Source organism: Hemitrygon akajei, chromosome 6, assembly GCF_048418815.1.
Source record: "Hemitrygon akajei chromosome 6, sHemAka1.3, whole genome shotgun sequence".
Lineage (NCBI taxonomy): Eukaryota > Metazoa > Chordata > Chondrichthyes > Myliobatiformes > Dasyatidae > Hemitrygon > Hemitrygon akajei.
This window is the reverse complement of record NC_133129.1, coordinates 38,721,851-38,744,677: the sequence shown is the minus strand read 5'-3', so window position 1 is coordinate 38,744,677 and position 22,827 is coordinate 38,721,851. Positions and strand designations below refer to the sequence as shown.

Sequence of the window (22,827 nt, the reverse complement as noted above, 5' to 3'; positions counted from 1 at the left end):
AATGGTATCAGGAAATAGGAATAAAGATGCTTTACTGCAATTGTACAGGGCATTAGTTAGACTATACCAAGCACCCTCTATATAGTTTTAGTCTCCATCACTAAAAATATACTGATCGTGATCTCAAGAAAGTGCAGAAAAGATTCATTATACTTTCATGTGTGCTGAGTTTGCCATGATACAGGGAGATCAAGTGAAATTGAACTGTATTCTCTAGAATCAGAATGCAACGTCACTAGAATATGCCATGAAATTTGTTGTTTTGCAACAGTAGATTGCAATACTGTGCAAAAGCCTTAGGGACCTGCAAAAAATATGTAAAGCAAAGGTGCTTTCAGAAAATAAACACATCATAAAATTTACTGTAACAGTGAAAACAATCCAAATTTGGTGTGACCATCCCTTGCCTTTAAAACAGCATAAATTCTGATAGGTACACTGCCGTGCATTTTAATAAGAGATCAGCTGGTTGGTTGTCCCAAACATCTTGCAGATCTTGCCACAGTTCTTTGGCTGTCTTGCTCACTTCTATCTCTCCAGGTAATCCCAGACTGCCTGAATGATGTTGAGATCAGGACTCTGTGGAGCCCATACCTTCTGTTGCAGAACTCCTTGTTCTTCTTTACACTGAAGATAGTTCTTTTTGACCTTGGCCATGTGCCTGTGCCAGTCATCCTGCTGCAGAATGAAGTTGGAACAGATCAGACAAATTTCTGACGGTATTATGTAATGGATGAGAATCTGCTTATAGTTTTTCAGCATCGAGGATTCCATTAATACTGACCAGATTACCAACTCCATTTGCAGAAATACAGCCCAAAACCTGTAGGGAACCTCCATCATCTTTCACGATTGGCTGCAGACACTCATCCACATAGCGCTTTCCAACAGACAAACCGTCTCCTGTTTGAGCCAAAAATTTAAAGTTTTGTCTTGTCAGTCTAGAGCACATTCTGGCACTGTTCAGCACCCAGTCCTTGCATTTTTGCGTGTAGGTGGCTTTGCTTCCACTGCAGAGAAATGGCACTTTGGCAGCAACTCTTCCATGAAGACCATCTCTGTCAAGACTTCTCCGGACTGTAGAGGGGTGTACATGGGTTCCATTGGTTTCTGAGAGTTCAGAGCTGAGAGCAGTGCTGATTTTGGGGGGGGTTGTGAAATGTCAGTTTGATGCATCTCTTAGCCGCTGCACTCAGTTTCCACAGCCGACCACTGGTCTTCAACCTTGCCCCTTTCTTCATGCTCTTCTGATGAGCTTGGTCAGCACATCTTGAAACTACCGTCTGCCGTGAAATTTCTGCCTGGGAGAGACCTTGCTGATGTAGGGTGACCACCTTGTGTCTTTTGCCAATGTGTAAGAATTGATGATTTGAAAGTTAAACGATCACATCTGCCACACTTTCATCTTTTAGTCTGGTTGTCCTTTGCCCAGTTTGATTCCTTCTCAACCTTTTTCTGTTAATCAGTTTAGTTCATTCAACTCATTATGTCATTGATCATTAGCACCTGTTTGTTACCTTTGTTTAATCATGCACTGGGCTATACCTACAAAGTCATCATCTTTATTTGAAAAGTGGTCCATTTTTTAATATGCGACTTTAATGAAATGCAAAAAATTCTCTGACATTCAATTTTTTGGAAAGTGTTAAGGGAATTTAACTTTGGTCTTTTCAACTGACACATGAATACAGAAGACAAAACAAAAAACTCAAACACAATTTATATAAAAAATCTAGGGTGCCTAAGATTTTTGCACACTACTGTACATATATATTAGCAAATTAAATAAGTAGTGTTAAAAGAGCAAAAAAATAGTGAGGTAGTGTGTTCATGGGTTGGTTCACTGACCATTGAGAAATCTGATGGCAGAGGGTCAGAAGTTGTTCCTTGGAAGTTGAATGTGTGTCTTCAAACTCCTGTATCACCTTCCAGATGGTAGCCATAAGAGAGCATGTCCTGGATGGTGGGGGTGTTTAATGATGGATGCCACTCTTTTTTTTTAAATTTTGAAGATGTCCTCAAATTTAGATAGGTTGGAAGAAACAATCAAAATATCCAAAACAGGCTAGACGTAGGAAAATATTTCTTTGGGCTGAATACCAGCCTAGCATAAAATTTAAAAGTAAGGTATAGGGCAAATAGGTGTGATACAAGGGGAATTTCCTTCCCTCAGAGGATCGATGAGATTGTCTATTGCAGATAGCTGTGTTAATTGCCATTCATTTGAAGCAATGACTGATAGATCTCTGGGCATTGAGAGATTCAAGGATAGAGCTGGAAAGAGATACTGTGGTAAAAGATCAATTGTGAAATTGATAAATGGAAGTGGGTTAGAAGGGCCAAATGCCGAATACTATTTGTTGCCTTCTCAAGTTCTTAAGATCAAAGACTCATTCTATGGATATGGCACAACACTCGTAAAAGAGTCTGACTAAAAAATCCACAGAACATCTTCACCCCTAAATTTATCATTTAGGTGTGTGTTTAGCTTATGGGTACACAGAAGAAAAGTCTGCTTAAATTTTAAATAATTTATGGAGGTATCTGCATGCAAGGTTTTCAGCACAGTATTGTGGGCCGAATGGCCTATATTGTGCTGCAGGTTTTCTATGATTCTGTGCTTTCTCAAAATATACAAAACACTTTTTGAACCTACCAAATTAAAAAAAAAATGTTAAATGGTATGCAAGATGTCATTTGATTTGTTCACCTTCAGCTCCAACTTCTTTTAAAGCCAGATGAGCGCCACAGTAGAGTAGTGGTTGAATAGAGGCCATTACAGCTCGTGGCGTTCCAGAGTTCGGAATTCATTTCTGGCACTGTCTGTGAAGAGCCTGGATGCCTTCCCTGTGGAATGAATGTCTTTTGCCTGGGTGATCTGGTTTCTTGCTATAGTCTAGTTGGGTTAATTGGTTATTGCAAATTGTCCCATGATAAGGTGATGGTTAATTGGAGTTGTCAGGGGTTGCAGGGGCCCGAAGTGTCAGGGACACTGAATCACTGAATAAATAACAAAAATAAATTGCACTTTGCTTTTACTGCCATCAGTTAAAAAGGTTGCAATTTAAAATGGTTCCTAGGGCTCACATGTCTAAAGATAAGCAATCTCATTTTTATTCGGATTATCTCCTTTCTGTGATAGATGTAATAATGGAGAAGCTTCATTAATTCACATGCTTTGGACATGTCCGAGCCTCGAAAGATACTGGAAGTATTCCAAACTTCCTCGGGACTTTTCAAGGTAAATTTCAAGCCTAACCCTTTGACTGCATTATTTGGTATTGTTGAAGGAAAAGACTTTATTTTAGAGACACCTGATTTGCATATTTTGGCTTTTATTTCTCTTGTAGCTAGGAGGGCACTCTTGCTAAAAGGGAAGGATGCTGTTCCGCCTACTCATGCTTAATGGTTACGGGATGTTATGTCATGCTTAAATTTAGAGAAGATCTGTTGTTCAGTTTTTGAATCTAGCCTAGACTTGTATACATTGTGGGGACCATTTTTGAGATTCAAAACCTTTCAACTTTCAAAACCTTTGATATGCTGTAAAAGGACAGATGGTGGCTAATATTAGATTTTATTAGATGATAAAGGTGTTTTCCCCCCTTTTTTCTTGCTTTTCCTAACAGCTCTGACTTTAGTAGTGGGTTTAGATTTTTTTTTCCTGTATAACAAAATTATTATATTTCAATATCATGATTTAATATAATTTTTATGAATACAGGGTTTTGTGATTGTAACTGTATTTTTAATACAATGTATTTGGTACTTGTTTTTCTTTTGACTTATAATATATCTTCTTGTACTCTGTATTCCCCTATGCAGAAACTAATAAAAATATTGAAAGAGAAAAAGGAGAAACCACCAAGTGTGTTCAGTACAATGTCTGCATTAATCCACGCCCAGGATTACGGCTGAACAGGTGGAAGGTCAACTGAGGAAGATCTGTACCAGCAAGGCGGCTGGACCGGATGGAGTTTCCCCACGATTACTGAGGGCCTGTGCGACTGAGCTGGGAGAACCACTACAGCGCATCTTCAACATGAGCCTGGAGCAGAGAAGAGTACCCAGACAGTGGAAAACATCCTGTATTGTCCCGGTACCGAAGAAACCACAACCAAAGGAGTTGAATGACTTCAGACCTGTTGCCTTGACGTCGCACGTGATGAAGACTATGGAGCGGCTGATAATACAGAATCTGAGGCCACAAACCAGGCACGCCCAGGATCCTCTTCAGTTTGCGTATAAGGAGAAGGTGGGAGTGGAGGATGCTATCACGTATTTGCTGCACAAATCACTCTCTCACCTAGATGGGGTCAGTTGTGCTGTGAGGATTACATTCCTTGACTTCTCTAGTGCCTTTAACACCATCCAGCCCAAGATCTTAAGGCACAAACTAACGGAGATGGGAGTAGACTCTCACATGGTGGATTGGATAGTGGACTACTTGACAGATAGACCTCAGTATGTGCGGTTGGGAGACTGTAGGTCTGGCACGGTGGTCAGCAGCACAGGAGCGCCGCAGGGAACCGTACTCTCTCCGGTCCCGTTCACCCTGTACACATCAGACTTCCAATATAACTCGGAGTCCTGCCATGTGCAGAAGTTTGCTGATGACACGGCCATAGTGGGGTGTGTCAGGAATGGACAGGAGGAGGAGTATAGGAAACTGATACAGGACTTTGTGATATGGTGCAACTCAAACTACCTGCGTCTCAATATCACCAAGACCAAGGAGATGGTGGTGGACTTTAGGAGATCTAGGCCTCATATGGAGCCAGTGATCATTAATGGAGAATGTGTGGAGCAGGTTAAGACCTACAAGTATCTGGGAGTACAGTTAGATGAGAAGCTAGACTGGACTGCCAACACAGATGCCTTGTGCAGGAAGGCACAGAGTCGACTGTACTTCCTTAGAAGGTTGGCGTCATTCAATGTCTGTAGTGAGATGCTGAAGATGTTCTATAGGTCAGTTGTGGAGAGCGCCCTCTTCTTTGTGGTGGCGTGTTGGGGAGGAAGCATTAAGAAGAGGGACGCCTCACGTCTTAATAAGCTGTTAAGGAAGGCGGGCTCTGTCGTGGGCAAAGTACTGGAGAGTTTAACATCGGTAGCTGAGCGAAGGGCACTGAGTAGGCTACGGTCAATTATGGAAAACTCTGAACATCCTCTACATAGCACCATCCAGAGACAGAGAAGCAGTTTCAGCGACAGGTTACTATCGATGCAATGCTCCTCAGACAGGATGAAGAGGTCAATACTCCCCAATGCCATTAGGCTTTACAATTCAACCGCCAGGACTTAAGAACTTTTAAAAAGCTATTATTAATGCTTTTTGAGATAGTGATTTCGATGCATATCATATTTTTTACTGAGTTAAGTATTGTATGTAATTAGTTTTGCTACAACAAGTGTATGGGACATTGGAAAAAAAGTTGAATTTCCCCATGGGGATGAATAAAGTATCTATCTATCTATCTAATAGGAGGAAGATGCACTTTGTTTGAGAATAAGTCTGAAAAAGTCTATTAAGCAAAAGCTCAAGCATGCAGCGACATACAATATGATGAAACTAGATAGATTGTCACAACTAAACTTTACTATTTCAGACACACAACACTAAGGACATTAAACTACAAGATAGAATCTTTTTTTTAGTGCCAAGTAATTCAGATTTGTTTCTTTTGTTTAATCTCAGCTGAAATTTGTTTTCCCACCTTAGCCCTTCAACCTCTCCTCTCATTTACTTTGGAACTGAAAACAACTGTTTTAGTTTTCTTTGTACCAAATTCCACTAGTTAATGCAATGATTGAGTCCCAGTTCTAAAATAAGCCTTTCACACTGTTGCAGGACAGAGCTCAGCTTTTTAATAATGTAAGTCAACAGCAACCTGATTTTAGGAAATTTACCCACATTATACTGTCCAATGAGACACATTACCCAGTGTGATTGCGGGACTGTCGCAGCAGGAGGAGGTGCGAGGGGCTCGGGAGAGCGCTGAGTGCTGGGAAGCAGATGAGGAGCTGAGGTGAGTGTGCTTTAAAAGGAGCGTGGAGGGCAACTGAAGGGTTAAACAGAGTGTTGATTAGTTGATTAGAGGGAGTGAGTACTTGTGATAATTGGCAGGGACAAATAAAAGGAGGGGTAACTGAAGAGGAGTAGCCAGATCAATGATGTCTTCACAAAGGTACCAGTGGATATAGGTAGGTCACTGTTTGCAGATGATGGGGCCTTGTGGAAAAGAGGCAGGAACACGGAGCATATAATTAGGAAACTACAAGGAGCAATTGATGAAGTGGTAGAGTGGGGTTATGATTGGGGATGCAGATTTTCAGTGGAAAAAAAACTCAAACTATTCTTCACTAGGAAAAGAATTGAAGTAGGGAAGAAGTTAAGGATGTATGGGATTGAATTAGAAAGGGTTGGATCATTTAAATTTCTGGGAGTTATATTTGATTCATGATTAACATGGGCAGACCATATCAGGAAAGTTGAGGAGAAATGTAAAAAAGTAATAAATGTGATGAGATGTTTGACTGGTAGGGAATGGGGAGCAAGTTGTTCAGCATTAAAGAGAATGTATGTGGCTTTAGTAAGCTCTGTGTTGGATTGTGGAAGTGTAGCATATGGATCAGCAGCTAGGTCTCTTATAAGGAAACTGGATGTGATTCAGGCTCAGGTTTTGAGAGTGTGTAGTGGGGCTTTTAAAACATCACCAGTATCAGCCCTGCAGGTAGAAATGGGAATAATGCCTTTGGAATTAAGAAGGATGCAATGGATGGCAAACTACTGGGTTAATTTGCAGGGACACAATGATTCTCACCCTGCTAAAGGAGTGTTGCAGGAGTCCTGGGAAAATGGGAGGTTTCAGAGGGAAAACTTCAGTCGGGTAGGGAATGATATTGCTAGATCATGTGGAGTGTTTGATCTGAGGATAAGTCTTTCAGTAGTTTATCCGGTTGTAACTCCATGGAAGCTGGTATGGCCTGATGTAGACTGGCATTTGTTAGAGGCAAAAAGGAAAGGAAAGTATAAAACTGATTTGGTAAGTGCATTTAACTGTTATGTGATGGAAAAGTATAGTGATTATACTCGGGTCTATACAGATGGTGCTAAGGAACCTGAGACAGGAGTGACAGGGTTTGGGGTGGCTATACCAGCAAAAGCAATTGCAATCAGCAGAAGAACATCTGATAAGTTAGTGGTGTATACAGTGGAGATGATGGCAGTGTTGGTTGCGTTGTGTTGGGTGGAGAAAACTAAACTAGTCAAAGCGTTGATATGCTCAGATTCATCTTCAGTACTAGCAAGTTTAAGGTCTTCTCACTCAAACAGCCGGCAAGATGTACTTCATGAAGTCCTTCAGTCAGTCACAAGAGCTGCAAATCAGGGAGGTCAGGTTAAATTTCTATGGGTTCCAGCTCATGTAGGGGTGAAGGGCAATGAAAGGGTGGATGAGTTGGCAAAGAGGGCAATAAAGAAAGAAAATATAGAAATGCACATTAGTATCAGTAAAGCAGAGGTTAAGTGTGTAATCTGGGGAAAAAATTAACCAAATGTGGCAAGAAATATGGGACAGGGAGGGGAAAGGGAGGCATTTATATCAAATACAAAAAAAAGTGTTGCAGGTACTAGGGTAGGAAGTAGATACAGAAGAGAGGAAATTGTGTGGACTAGGTTAAGGCTGGGGCACTGTGCACTAAACAAAACATTGAAATTGATAGGGAAACACCAGACAGGATTGTGTGAGGAATGTCAGGAAGAGGAGTCAGTAGAACATGTCGTTCTGAGTTGCAGGAAGTATGGGATACAGAGAGTGATGATGAGAATTAATCTAAGGGAATTGGGGGTGCAGGAATTCACATTAAAAGGGTTGCTGGGCATGGGTGAGAGAACACAGGTCAGGGTATTTTTAGCTTTCTTAAGGGGTACAGGGGTTTTTTATAGGATATGATGGGTAAACAGAAATAGGGTACTAGGATGGGGAGGATAAAGTGTAGGTTAGGGTATGTGTGTGATTGGGTAAAGGGGTTTAGAATGTGAGTCCAACAGAAGGAGGTGGTAATGCCCCATTAAGCTGGGTGCCAACCGCCATACAACAAGATGGAAAGAGAGGAGTAGCCAGTATGTGAGTGGCTCAGGGTGGGAGTGGAGCTTTGAGGCTTTAGCGAGCAGAGGCTGAGGATGAGCTTGCTCCCAGTGAGGTAAGGCAGGGTAAGCTCCTTTAATTAATTTAATTAGCTTAGGAGTAGGTAATGGAGGCAGCAGTTTGGGCAGTTGAGTGCTCCATTTGCAGTATGTGGGAAGTCGGGGTGAGTACAATTGTCCCTGATGACTACACCTGTAAAAGGTACATCCAGCTACAGCTCCTGATAAACCGAGTTAGGGAGCTGGAGCTGGATTAACTTTGGATCATTCGTGAGGCAGAAATAGACAGGAGTTTCAGAGAGACAGTCACCCCTAAAAGTCAGGAGCAGGTAGCAGGGTGACTGTCAGGAGAAGGAAGGGGAATAGACAGAAAGAGCAGAATACCCCTGTGGCCATTCCCATCAACAATTAGTATACTGTTTGGGACGACCTACCAGGGACAAGTTGTAGTGGTTGCGTCTCTGGCATCGAGACTGGACCCTCAGCTCAGAAAGGAAGGAGGGAAAAGAGGAGAGCAGTAGTGACAGGGGATTCAATAGTTGGGGGACAGATAAGAGGTTCTGTGGGAGATCGAGAATCCTGGATGGTCTGTTGCCTTCCTGGTGCCAGGGTCCACGATATCACAGATAGAGTTCTCGGTATTCTCAAGAGGGAGGGTGAGCAGCCAGATGTTGTGGTCCATGTAGTGGTCAATGATGTGGATAGGAAGCAGGAGGAGGTCTTGCAAAGAGTTTAGGGAGTTGGGTGCAAAGTTGAAGGACAGGACCTCCAGGGTTGCAATCTCAGGATTACTACCCGTGCCACGTGCTAGTGAGGCTAGAAATAGGAAGATAATGCAGCTAAATATGTGGCTAAGGAGATGATGCAGGAGGGAAGGCTTCCTGTTTCTGGACAATTGGGTTTTGTTCCAGGGAAGGTGGGACCTGTTGCACCTGGACTGGAGGGGGACTAACATCCTTGCGGGTAGATTTGCTCGTGCTGCTCCGGTGGGTTTAAACTAGATTTGCAGGGAGAGGGGAACCAGAATGTTAGAGCAGATAGTGAGGTGGAGGAGGATAAAGGTCATGTGAGGACTGCATGTATAGACAGAAATCAAAGGTGTGTACATGATAGAGATGTTCTCAGGTGCATCTATTTCAATGCAAGGAGTGTTGTAGGTAAGGCAGTTGAGTTTCGGACGTGGATTGGCATGTGGGATTACGACATTATTGCTGTTAGTGAGACTTGGTTACAGGAAGGGCAGGACTGGCAGCTTAATGTTCCGGGGTTCTGTTGTTTCGGAAGGTGATGGGGGGAGGGATGAAAGGGGGAGGAGTGGCATTACTAGTCAGGGAAAATATCACAGCTGTGTGTAGACAGGGCAGCCCAGTGGGCTTGGCTACAGAGGCCATATGGGTGAAGCTGAGGAATGGGAAAGGTATGACCACACTAATAGGGTTGTATTATAGACCGCCCAATAGTCAGAGAGAATTGGAGGAGCACATCTGTAGAGAGAAAGCAGATTGCATGAAACAAAGTTGTAATAGTTGGGGATTTTAACTTCCACATGTTGACTGGGACCCCCACACTGTGAAAGGGCTAGATGGCTTGGAGTTTGTCAAATGTGTTCAGGAAAGCTTTCTAAATCAATATATAGAGGTACCTACAAGAGAGGATGCAGTACTTGAACTCCTATTAGGGAACCAGACAGGTCTGGTGACAGAAATATGTAGGCGAACATTTTGGGTCCAGTGACCATAATATCATTAGTTTCAAGTTAATTATGGATAAGGATAGGTCTGGTCCTCAATTTGAGGTTCTAAATTGGAGAAGGCCAATTTCGTGGAAATGACAAAGGATCTAGGAAGAGTGGATTGGGATAAGTTGTTTTCTGGCAAGGATGTGTTCAGTAGGTGGAAGGCTCTCAAAGCTGAAATTTTGAGAGTGCAGAGTTTGCATGTTCCTGCCAGGATTAAAGGCAAAGTTAGCAGGCATATGGAACCTTGGGATATTGGCGATCTGGTTAAGAAAAAGTGAGGTGTATAGCAGGTATAGGCAACAAGGAACAAATGTGGTACTTGTAGAGCATAGAAGATGTAAGAAAATAATAAAGCAAGAAATCAGGAAGGCAAAAAGACATGAGGTTGTGTTGGCAGATAATGTGAAAGTAAACGAAGGGTTTCTACAAGTATATTAAAAGGATAGTAAGGGACAATTGGTCCCCTAGAAGATCAGAGTGGCTGTCTACGTGTGGAGCCTCACGAGATGGGGGGAGATCTTATACAGTCTTTTTGCATCAGTACTTACTCAGGAAACTGGCATAACGTATATGGAAGGACGGGAAATGAGCTGTAGTGTCATGGAACATACAGAGATTAAACAGGAAGAGGTGCTTGCTGCCTTACAGCGAATAAAGGTAGATAAATTCCCTGGGCTTGACATGATATTTCCTCTGGCCTTGAGAGATTAGTGTAGAAATTGCAGGGGCCCTGGCAGCAATATTTCAAATGTCCTTAGCCACAGGCGTGGTGCCGGAGGATTGGAGGGTAGCTCATGTTGTTCCGTTTTTTAAAAAAAGGACTCTAAAAGTAAACCAGGTAATCACAAGCTGGTGAGCCTGACATCAGTAATAGGTAAAGTACTGGAGGTGTTCTGAGAGATCAGATACAAGTACTTGGACAGCCAAGGGCTGATTAAGGATAATCAGCATAGCTTTGTGTGTGGTAGATCGTGTTTAACGAATCTTGTAGAGTTTTTCGAGGAGGTTACCAAGAAAGTAGATGAAGGAAAGGCTGTGGATGTTGTCTACATGGACTATAGTAAGGCCTTTGACAAGGTCCCACATGGGAGGTTGGTTCAGACACTAGGTATCCATGGAGAGGTTGTAAACTGGATTCAAAATTGGCTGTGTGGGAGAAGACAGTGGTGGTGGATGATTGCTTCTCAGACTGGAGGCCTGTGACTAGTGGTGTGCCTCAGGGAGCTGTGCTAGGACCATTGTTGTTTGTTGTCTGTATCAATGATCGCGATGATGTGGTAAATTAGATCAGTAAGTTTGCTGATGACACCAAGATTGGAGGTGTTGTGGACAGCGAGGAAGGCTTTCAAAGCTTGCAGAGGGATCTGGACCAACTGGAAAAATGGGCCAGAAAATGGCAGATGGAATTTAATGCAGACAAGTGTGAGGTGTTGCATTTTGGAAGGACAAATCAAGGTAGGACATGCACAGTAAATGGTAGGGCACTGAAGAGTGCAGAGAATATTTACTAGGATGTTGCCAGGTCTTCAGGAGTTGAGTTACAGGGAAAGATTGAACAGGTTAGGACTTTATTCCTTGGAGCATAGAAGAATGAGGGGGGATTTGATAGAGATTTACAAAATTGAGGTGTATTGACAGTAAATGCGAATAGGCTCTCTCCACTTAGATTAGGAGAGATAAATATGAGAGGACATGGCTTTAGGATGAAAGGGGAAAGTTTAGGGGGAACTTCTTCACTCAGTGGTGGGAGTGTGGAATGAGCTGCCATCTGACGTGGTAAATACGGGCTCACTCTTAAGTTTTAAGAATAAATTGGATAGATACATGGATGGGAGAGGTCTGGAGGGTTATGGACTGGGTACAGGTCAATGGGACTAGTGGAATAAAGTTTCGGCATAGACTAGAAGGGCCAAATGGCTTGTTTTCTGTGCTGTAGTGTTCTATGGTTCTAATTAACACTGGCTAAATCACAGGACAATTTACAATGACTAATTAACCTTCTAATCATTGTCTTTGGACTGCAGGAGGAAACCCACGCAATTCATGGGGAGAATGTAACAACTCCTTACAGATGGCGCCAGAAATGAACTCAATTCTCGAATGCCCCCAGCTGTGATAGCTGTGCACTAACTGCTGAATTACTGTGCCACCTTGAAAATATTGATCATTCTGGACGGATAGTAAACAATGTGCAAACGAAATCAAAGTGCAAATACAAAACAAGAAAAAAAACTGATTTTTAAAAAAGGTGAATAAATAGGTTGTGGGAGAAGTTCAGTGACAGGATAAGGGAAGTTGACTGAAGTTATCCCCTCTGATTCCAGAGCCTGATGGTTGAGGGCTAAACCTGGTGGTGAGTCCTGGGTCTCCTGTACCTTGCTCCTGATGGTCGCAGTGAGCAGCACATCTTGGATGGAGGGGGTCCATGATGATGGACACTGCTTTCCTATGACAGTGCTCCGTGTAGATGTGCTCAATGGTGGGGAGCGCTTTACCTGCAATGGCCTGAGCCAAATCCACTGCTTTCTGTAGGCTTTTCCATTCAAATGCACTGTTGTTTCCATACTGGGTTGTGATGCAGCCAGTCAATATACTCTCCACATATCAATACAAATTTGTCAAAGTTTTATATGACATGCTGAATCTTAACAAACTTTGAGGGAAATAGAGGTGCTGCTGACATTTCTTCACAATGGCCCTATGTGCTGGACCCATGATATATCCTCTGACATGATAACACTGAGGACTTTTAAAATGTTGACCCTCTCCACCTCTGATCCCTAATGAAGAATGGCTCACAGATCTCCAGTTTCCTCCTCCTGAAATGAATAGCTCCTTGAAGCTCCCTAGTCTTGCTGACATTGAGTGTGAGGCTGTTATATCAAAACAAAGGATGAATCCCAGGAAATGAAGAGACCACATTTCATAATTAAGCAAAGTAAACCAAACAAAATTCATGCAATTGTGATGCAAGTTTGAGGTCAACAGGACAAAGGTTATGATTTGCCCAGCCCAGATTAGAGAGAGCTGTGAGGCATTGGTAATTATGTTGCCAGAGCTGAGAGACAATGGGGAAGGAACAACTTATCGGTAGCAGACTGAAGGAGATGCTAGACTTATAAATGAAACTATTGATAAGCACAGGTTTGGATTGTATAAAAATCTCCAGTTAAACCACACCAGGATAATGCCCTTGGCTCATACCTTTCTTCCAAGATAACAAGTTTCAGTCTCAATATGAAAGCTGGGGAGAACTTAAAACGAGGTGAAATAATTTTCAAAGGCCTGGGTGTTGAACAAGGGCGGCTTTTCAATGAGATTTAAATAACTGACTGATACACCTCCTGGTTGGTGAGGAGTAGCTGAAATTGTGTTGCGTGGGAGTTGAGATAGACATTCCTTAAGGGGGTGAAGAAAAATATTTCTTTCACCTAGAGCAGGGGTTCCCAACCTGGGGGTCCATGGCATTAAAAAGGTAGGAACTCCTGACCTAGAGGATACCGATGATCTGGAACTCTGCTCTAAAAGTTAAATGAAATGAGGTTTTTTTCAAAAAAAAACTCACTGGCTTGAGTAGCTTTTGGTGCCATCACTTGTAGACTCTGGACCAAGAGCAATCAGGATAATGCAAATAACTCATTCTTAGCTGACCTGGATTCAAAGAGCTCATTCCAATTGTCAATGAATTGGAAGTAGACACTCAGCTCTCCAAGCCTGCTGTGCTGTTCATTATCAACTGAACTTACTGCATCAACTCCATAATTTTGCCTCCCCTGTTGACCTTTACAAAGGATCACTATTCCCTAACAATAAAGACTCTGCCTTCCACACCCTTTGAGGAAGAGAGTTCCAAAGACTTGCAGCCTTGGGGGAAAAATGTGCATCTTTTAACTGCTGATGCTAAGACTATTTAGTCATACTTCCATTTGCTGTAAAACAACTAGGAGAATTCTCTCCATTGAGCTACAATCACCTGGATTCAAAAGGCTTGACACTGGCTGAGCAAAATCAAACCTTAATTCAATGAGTAAACTAGGAAATACAGTGGGCAAGTGCACAGCGGACTCTCACAAGATACAGTACATTATTGATAGTATGGCCCTGTCATTAAATTGGCTCACGCATAGTTGGGAGAAAATCAGTACGGAGCTGATGACTGTGAGAGTGAACAGGATGCAGGAAATAAATGAGGCGGAGAGATTGATTGTAGTGCTGGTACAAACTCAATAGATCATAAGATGTTCTCCTCCTAATGGTAAACAAGATAGAAGATATGATTCTAACATGCCTGGCAGCTGATGAAGAATGGATAATACTGTGTGTGTTGACTTGGAGCCAAGGCACTGGGATCACAACTGTTTCTAATTTGCTCCAGCACCAAATTCAGATACTCAAAGCAAAGTAATTGAAAGACTAATCTGAAAGAATCCATTACATCCTGGATTTCAGACTGACCCAGATCTGAAACAGATATTTTGTTGTGGCTAACAAGATTTGGTTTCTAAAGTGGATGGTATTCAACTGCAATAATAAAATGCAGACAAGTCAGAAATTATAGAAAGTGCTGGATAAAAACAGAACACAATATAGTTATAGATTACATTTGTCTGTATTAAGGTAAAAGGAGTACTAGAAAGAAAAAGCAATCTGCAGTGTCAATAATGTAAACACGTATTCCAGACACTTCACAGTAGTGCTCCAGATAATTAAGCCAGAAGCAGTAATAGATGGGAGTTTTAGAGGGTAGATTTGGAAACTCGAACGCAGCAAGGAAATTGCAATGTTTGAGAGAATTTCTTTGCTTAGTATAGTTCAAATACAGTAGATCAAAAGAATATAGCAGGCCAGAGTTGGGGAAGCAGTCCTTTGGAAGTGTACATTTAAAGAAATATCAGATGGTGGGTCAAGGCCATGGAGGGAAGCTAAGATACAAGAACTTCAAACTTCAGGAGCCAAGTTGATGGGAGCATTGAACCAGGAGGAATATAAAGATCAAAATTTTAACTAAGATATAATCCTATTGATGTGGTATCCCTGCTACAAGAGAATAAGAGTTTGGTTAAGCATTAACCAGAATACAAGCAAAGGCTGTACCAATGATAGATTGAGGTGGAAGGCAAATTATAGAGCTGAACTTGGTCACTTATCACAAGAGAAATGGCTCTGGCTAGGGGAGTGTTGTATGAAGATAACAAAATAAACAGGATGAATCAATAGTTAGAGAAGCGAAAATAATCAAGGGGGAAGAATAAGAATTTATGGCCAGTAGAGAGGACAAGTTTTTGCTCGCCCAGTGTTTAACTTGCAGTTTAAGACTTGATGTCAAATAAATCTGATGACAGAAGAAAGGATCGGGATAGATGGTGCTAGAGAGACAGCTGGATATTGTCAGTGCAAATTCAGAATCTGAGCTGGTCTATAGATCACGCTGCCAAGACTCGGCAGACAGAGGAGGAAACCTAAACAAATCCTTGTAGAATATAGTCATCAGAACAAATCTGCTGGCTGCTCTTTTGGAAACCTTGGACATCTTTCATGTTTCGGAGGATTTTACGCACAACAGAATTAGAACAGTCACGGCATGAAACAAAGTCATTTGGCTCCAAGTTTCTACCGGCTCCAAGATAAATCTCATTGAACCACCTCCTTCCCATAGCTCTGCAAATTCTTTCATTCAGCCAAAATAATGACTTTTGTCAAAATGCTTTATAAAAACAGGTATTCCCTGAATGCATGTTTATAAAGGATGTGTCCCACCAAGCAGTACACATCTCAGTCTGGTGTTCTTGTGATGGATGTCCAGCCACAGGCCCCTCTACATCAGTGATCATTCAAGTTGCACTGATGACCCGTTTGTTAAATTACACTAATTCCAAGTTTAGAGATAAAATATGTGATTATCACACATCCAAAGCACTGACAGACTTATCGATAAGAATTCACTGCACCCTGGATCTCAGAGTGTGGCCATGACCTGGACCATATTTCCTTGTGGCAAACAAGAATTGATTTATAAACTGGCAGCATTCAGTTACAAGCTACTTTCAGTTCATTCACATCAATGAGGATTTGCAAAGCTTTGTCAGACCTCAGTTCTATGCAGAAGAGCAACACCAATGTAATACAAAGAACTGACAAATTGGGGAACAGATTTGGACATGGAAACAGGCTTGTGTGATTAGTGCACACCCCCAGCTGCCCTCACTCATCCACCAATTCACAAAAAAAAAAATCCAAAAGAAAGAAATTCCATACCCCAGCATGGATTAAACATCTACATTCTGATATTTTTTTTAAAAAAATGACATAAGTCCTTACCATTCTTGCTGACATCTAGTTCCCTGAGATTGATGAGATTTGAAATGGAAGCTGGCAACACACTGAGATCATTATCGGGCATGCTCAGCTTGTGTAGTGACTGGCAATTGAACAGTTGCTGTTTAATAGAGAGCAAAAAAAAAGGTGAACTGAAACAAGATTTCAGAAGAAAAAGAATCACAGAACATTTACTAAAGACTATGTTAGCATCCACTGGGATGTATTTCAAATATGAAACATCAGAGGATGCCACATGCCCACCAGTAAGGTCCCTCCGTTAATTAATTAAATAGTATTCAGAAATATTGAGAACACCAGCTACATTTTTCCAAACTAAAACGAGTGGAGATTAACATACAACACTTGTGAGGTTAAACTTTGACCCAATCAATCCAATTAATTTTTTTTAAAGAATGCTGCTGCCATTGCCTTATATGTAAAATTCACCTGCCCTCTATTCCCCCACTCTGATCTTTTACTTCTCACCTGCCTATTACTTCCCAGTGGGTTTCTTCCTTCTTCCCTTTCCCCTATGGCTCACTCACCTCTCTTATCAGATATCTGATATCCAGCCCAACCTTTCCCACCCAACTAGCTTCACCTATCACCTTCCAACTAGCCTCTTTTCCTTCCCCTCATCTTTTTATTCTGGCACACCCCCCCCCCCCCCCCTTCAGCCCTGAGGAAGGGTCTTGGCTTGTAACGTCAACGACTAATGTCCATAAATGCTGCCTGACTTGCTGAGTTCCTCCAGTATTTTGTGTGTGTTGATCTGGATTTCCAGCATTTACAGACTTTCTCATGTTTATGTATTACACTTTCTGGTCCTTAACTGAACTAATTACATCACAACAGCTTCAACTCTGTTTTCCCTCGTTCTGAATTCCAAACCAACTCATTCCTACAGTGCCCTGGTGGAGGTACATTCATTGCCCGTATGTCCTGTACACAGTTTGCCCTGTATCTACATTTCAGACAGTTTCACAGGGATTCATCTAGACATTGCAAAAATGGAAGAAATCAAACACTTAAATGGTAAAAGTACCGGAATACAATTAAAACCTCATTAAGAAAAAAAGAGTTCACATATGACTTATTGATTGTGTACTCTTCAAAACACCGAGCCTTTGTACTGTTAGAGTTGCACACATTCGTGCAAGTGGAGAGCATTCCATCACATGCTAGCCCCAGTTGAGTAGATGGAAAACGTCAGTGCTTCAGGAAGTGAGTCATTCAATGAAAATCATAACCTGCCATTTCTTCTTGTATTTCTTGTACTTAATCCAGGAAAATTTGAGAAATGGAAAGGCAAATGATTTAGTGTTGGGGTAACACTGCACTTACAACCTCACTCCCTCTGAACACACAGTCTTCTACTCTCTCTGCACCAATTCCAACCTCAAACACACAGACAAGAGTGGTGCCGTTGCAGTCTGGTGTAGAGTGGTGCTGAAGTCTAGCCTTTGTCTTGCAGAGGCCAGAAAGCAGCTCTCAGACAAATCCTATTACATAACTCTGAACCAGGACACCACCAAGAAACATCAGGCCACTGTCTCCAAAACCATGACGGACCTCATCACCTCTGGAGATTTCCCCTCTACAAACTTCAACCTCACTCTTCCCCAAACTCATTCTGCCTTCTACTCAAGATCCACAAATGCAAGTGTCCATAGTTTCTGCCCACTCCTGCCCTACTGAACATATACCCTCATATGCTGACTACCTTGTCCCCCTTGTCCAGTTTAAGATAGTGAAGCATAGCGACAACTTGCTATTGCAAACAAAACTATAAATTACTGTATTAATCACACTGTTTCCTTAGGTACAATCTGAGGACCCCTTTCAGAGTCCAACTTTTGAACTGCCTCCACAACCTGGAATTTTCGTGATGTGAAGTCTCAAAAGGTTCAGGATGATTGTGCCGTGGCATTTATGGGCTGAATCGAGTCAGTGTGTCCCGGAGCTGAGATTGGGAAAGGAGCCAATGTTTGGCCATTGCTGGATTGGACTTGGAGGTGATTCAATGCAGCAGAAACAAGGAGAGCAGAAGGGAGGCAGAGTCGAGGTGGTGGAGCCTGGACCCCCGAGTGAGGAAAGGCCCATGGTTTGACCAACTTAAGCACCAGGCCAAATTGGAAAGGTTGGGCATGGGCCAAATCGAGGTGGTGGGGCCTGGGTCCAAGAGCTTATTCAAGCAGCAGGGCCTGGGTCTGAGAGTGAGGAATGACCTGAAGTTTGGCTGATTTAAGCACCGGGCCAGATTGAAAAGGTCAGGGTATCAGGGCTGGAGATGAAGAATGGGCCAGTGTTCAGCTCGCGGCTCCGTGAGGTTTACTCATCTCTGCACTGAACCGAGGCTGTGGCCTGCAACTAATGGGCTCCTAAATCAGCGGCAGTAACAATGGCATCATGGCTTTGGACTCACTTATGTGAACCTCAGTTCTGAATGTTATTTGTTTATTTTTATTGTCTGCACAATTTGTTTTTTTCTGCACTTTGGGTGTTTGGCAGTTCTTTTTTTTAAAATGGGTTCTATTGGGTTTTTGATTTGTAGCTGCCTTTAAGCAGATGAATCTCAAGGTTGTACTTTGTCTGTACACTTTGGTTCAGTCCCTTCTCCCATGCCACTTTGGATGCTCTCTCCCGCTTTCAGTTCCCTAGCCCCGACTTCTCATTTCACCATGGACACATCAGGAAGGCCTCAATGCTCTCGACCCAAACAGTTCCTCTTTGCCATCACTCTCCTCAATCTGGCAGATCTTGGCAACCCCCACTCTCTATCAATGGTGTCGCCACGAGCGGGGTCCAGTTCTGCCTGCCCTTTCATTGGAAGGTGGATGGCTCCATGTAGCCAAACCTATACTGGCAATGCTGCCCAACTCTTTCCTCACCACATTGAAAACTGAATTGGTGCTGGTCCCTGCACCATATGGAGCAGCACAGATTTCGCCAACTTCACCACTGACTTCCACCCTACCTTCAAATTCAGTAAGTCCATTTCCGGTTACCCCTCTCCTTTTTCCTAATCTCCCTGCCTCCATCTCAGGGGGTAGATTATTCACTGACATCTTCTATAATGCCAATTTAACTATGCCTCTTTCTACCCTGTCACTTGCAAGAATGTTATTCCTTTCTCTCAGTTCCTCTGCCACATCTATTTTTGAGATGAGGCTTTCTATTTCAGGATACCCGATGCAGTGTTTTCCTCCAGGAAAACAGGGTTCTCCCCCACGGTGATCAATACAGCCCTCACCTGCTTCTCTTCTGTTTTCCTACTCTCATCCCAAAACCTCATCCTCCCTAGAGAAAACAGGGATAGAGTTCCCTTGTCCTCACATCCAACTCATTCTTTGCAACTTCCACCTTCTCCAACATGATCCCACCAGCAGGCAGAGTATCCACCCCCCTCTGCAGAGGAACCATTCTCACCGACTCCCTTGCTTGTTCATCCCTCCCACAGGCTCTTACCCTTGCATTTGTACGAGGTGTTACAGCTGCCCCTCCCTTTCCTCCCTCACCACCATTCAGGGCCCTAAACAGCCCTTTACCTGTGAATGCTTCTGTCATATCCTGCCTCTGGTTTGCCTCCTCTACACTGGTGAGACCCAAAGCCGGCTGGGGTTTCACTTTTCTTACCCGCTTCCCTGCCCTCTTGATTTGCCTACCACCCACACATTCCTCCCCGTAGCCGCTTTGCTCAGTATTCCACGGTCTGCTGTCCTCTATCGGATTCCATCTTCTTCAGTCTTTTGTCATTTCCCCTATCACCTCCCAGACTCTTGCATCATTCCCACCAGCCTGCCATTTAATCCCTCACCTGGATTCTCCTGTCAGCCGCCAGCTCCTGCTGCACCCCTCCACCCCCACTTTTATACCAGCTACCTCTCATCTTGCCCGTCTTGAAAACGTTTCAACCCAAAACACTGATTGTCTATTTCCTTCCACAAGTGCTGCCTCCAGTTCCACTAGCATTTTTTTTTAGCACAGTCGGCAGATTCTCAATGTCCCCAAATCATTTATAGTGGCACACTCAGTGCTGATGAATTTCAACAGAAGATCCTGAGGCTCTTTGTTCTTGGCACTCATTTTGCAATTGATACTTGCACCAGATGTCAACCAACACTTGGAAAAGATTAAATTATCAGAGATGTCCAGATTCTGCACCACACAGCGACAGAGCGCAGGGAGTTATAATAACAGCTCCCCCACACTCTTCCTGTAGCCCAAATTAAAAGATCAGTGATGAAGAGCTGACAAGTGCTTGGCCTTGGAGACTGGCCTGAGAACATTTGCACTTACGTTCCCCCCCCCACCCCCCCGTCTGAGATGACTCACCTCCAGTCACTGCCAGATTCCCCCGGTTCCAGCCAATGTGATTTTGCCATTATTTAAATCTGATACTATATTCAAGTTAAATGCAAGTTAGCTTGAGTGCTGTGACTATTTTTATCCCACATTTCTGGCATATGCTGTGTCGTCTTTCTGCTATAAAATTCAGCTTTATTTTTTGTAGCCTTAACTCACACAACCCATCAGGTAATACGATTTTTTTGATACACTGATTTGTCAAATGCAAGAAGAAATATCACAAAAAACAATGCCTGGGTCAGGGTAAAGTACAGAGTCAAAACAAATCAGCACTCTGATTCATGCTTTGTTTGAGGGAAATTAATTAGATTTTTAAAAAAGTGATTACATTGGACCCAAAAAGCAAATGAGGCTTTCCTGAAGAGTTTCCCACCTTTGGAAGTTCTTCAATCTGGTTGGCATCTAAATAAAGTTCCTCCAAAGTCTTATCGAAAGGGAAGATTTCTTTGGGTACTTGTTCTAAACTGCAGTGAGAATAATCCAACACAGTGACTGCTTCCTCTTCACCCCGGAGACAGCGACATGGCACCAGTCGTCCAAACAAATTACGCTTCGTCGTCATGATTAAACTCTGCAAGACAAAGTGGACTTTGTAAGGCTTCATACCTGGAAATTATTAATTTCACACCAAAGGACATGGCAGGAGAATTAGTTTTCTCATGTTACACATGACATGTTAATTTAGGAAAAGCTAGAAGGGAAAGCAGTATTTGAAAATGCATTCTGAACACCCGATTTTAATTGTTTGGTTTAATATAACAATAATAACAAGCATTATTTGAAACAAGTGAATGTCAAGACGATCAAAAGAACAGCATTTGAATCAGCATGTTTTTGATTCAGTGTTCTACGAAGCTTTGTTTTCACTTAAAAAAAAAATTATGCTCATGGGACAATGTTAGGTAATTGGAAAAATATTTCACATACCACTGACACTATTCACTTCAAATCCGCACGTCTGCTGCATCTACATCAACTGCCTCCCTAACTGTTCAGAACGAACGCCGATTTTTATGCTGTTATATTGAATTTATATTGCTTCACATAACTGGTACTGCAACACAAAGCTGAAAAGGGTGGGCAGGGCTTGTAGAAAGAGGAAGATACATCCTCTTTATGGAAGCTCCAAGAATACTTTTCCTCAAGATTTTTCTTAAAAGGAACACTTCAGTCTTTCAATTGCTTGTTGGCTTCAAATACTCACTCACACATATCAAGCGCGCTGGACAACTTAAGTGGTGTTTATATTGGCAAACTGGTTTATTGTGGTCATATGTACTGAGGTAGAGTAAAAAACACATCTTGCTTATCATTCATGTGTGTCAATTCATCACAACAGTGCATTTTAGTAGTACAAGGAACAGAGCACAGAGAAAAGTGCAGGACAGGTAGACAACAAGGTGCAAGTTCACCACAAAGTATATTGTGAGGTCAAACACCCACTCTTATCGTAATGTTCAACAGTCTCAAAACACTGAGGTGGAAGCCATCCTCGAGCCTGGTGTGACATGCTATCAGGCTTCTGATCCTTCTGCCCAATGGGGGACGGTGGGAGAGAGTTGAGAGAGTGTCCAGAGAGGGTGGGCTCTCTGACTCTACTGGCTGCTTGAGCAAGGCAGTGAAAAATGAAGACAGAATCCATGGAAGACAAGATCCTTTTTCATCTTGCGCTAAGCTGTGTCCACTTCTCTGCAGTCAGAGCAGAGCAGCTGCCATACCATGCCGCTGACAGAAAGCAAGACAAGTGCCAGTCACCTTAATTTAAAACTAAACACTCGTCAACAGATTGACAGCTGTCTCTACTAACAGACTACACCTTCCTTAAATGAGAAACATTGTGGATAATGAAGCCTTCACTGGAACAATTAATACCTTCAAGATAATTGACCTGACAATGCAGAAATTTTCTTAAAACCGACCTACCAGGAAAAAGCCCGAGATATAATACCTTCTCTGGTGCATCAATGAAACATTGGTATGGTTCACAGGGGACATGTCAAAATTCCTTAGCTTCGTGAGCAAATAGAGGGGCTGGTGTGCATCAAGGTGGTTGGACCAGGGCGAGCTGTCGGTAATGTTCACTCCGAAGAACCCGGAAGATCTCAAACATCAGGACCTTAGCAAACAGGCACATGTAACACCACCATTCTCCCACCCCACCCCCTTCTTGTACAGGATGTTCCCTATAGTGGGGGTATCCGGAACTAGAGGGCACAGCCTCAAAATTGAAGGGTGACCCTTTAGAGCTGAGGTAAGG

The 22,827-nt window shown here is 42.7% G+C and overlaps 1 protein-coding gene across 5 annotated transcripts in view; it reads right to left on the bottom strand.

Moving 5' to 3' along the window:
• Positions 1 to 22,827, bottom strand: part of erbin (erbb2 interacting protein) — a 234,481-nt gene that overhangs the window by 124,600 nt on the left and 87,054 nt on the right. For all 5 annotated transcript variants that reach the window (XM_073048160.1, XM_073048164.1, XM_073048161.1 and 2 more), the window contains 2 exons: positions 20,944 to 21,141; positions 16,203 to 16,320 (listed from right to left, as the gene is read on the bottom strand). In XM_073048160.1, the coding sequence (XP_072904261.1) occupies positions 16,203 to 16,320; positions 20,944 to 21,132 (307 nt within the window). In that variant the 5' untranslated portion in view covers positions 21,133 to 21,141. The remainder of the gene's footprint in view (positions 1 to 16,202; positions 16,321 to 20,943; positions 21,142 to 22,827) is intronic.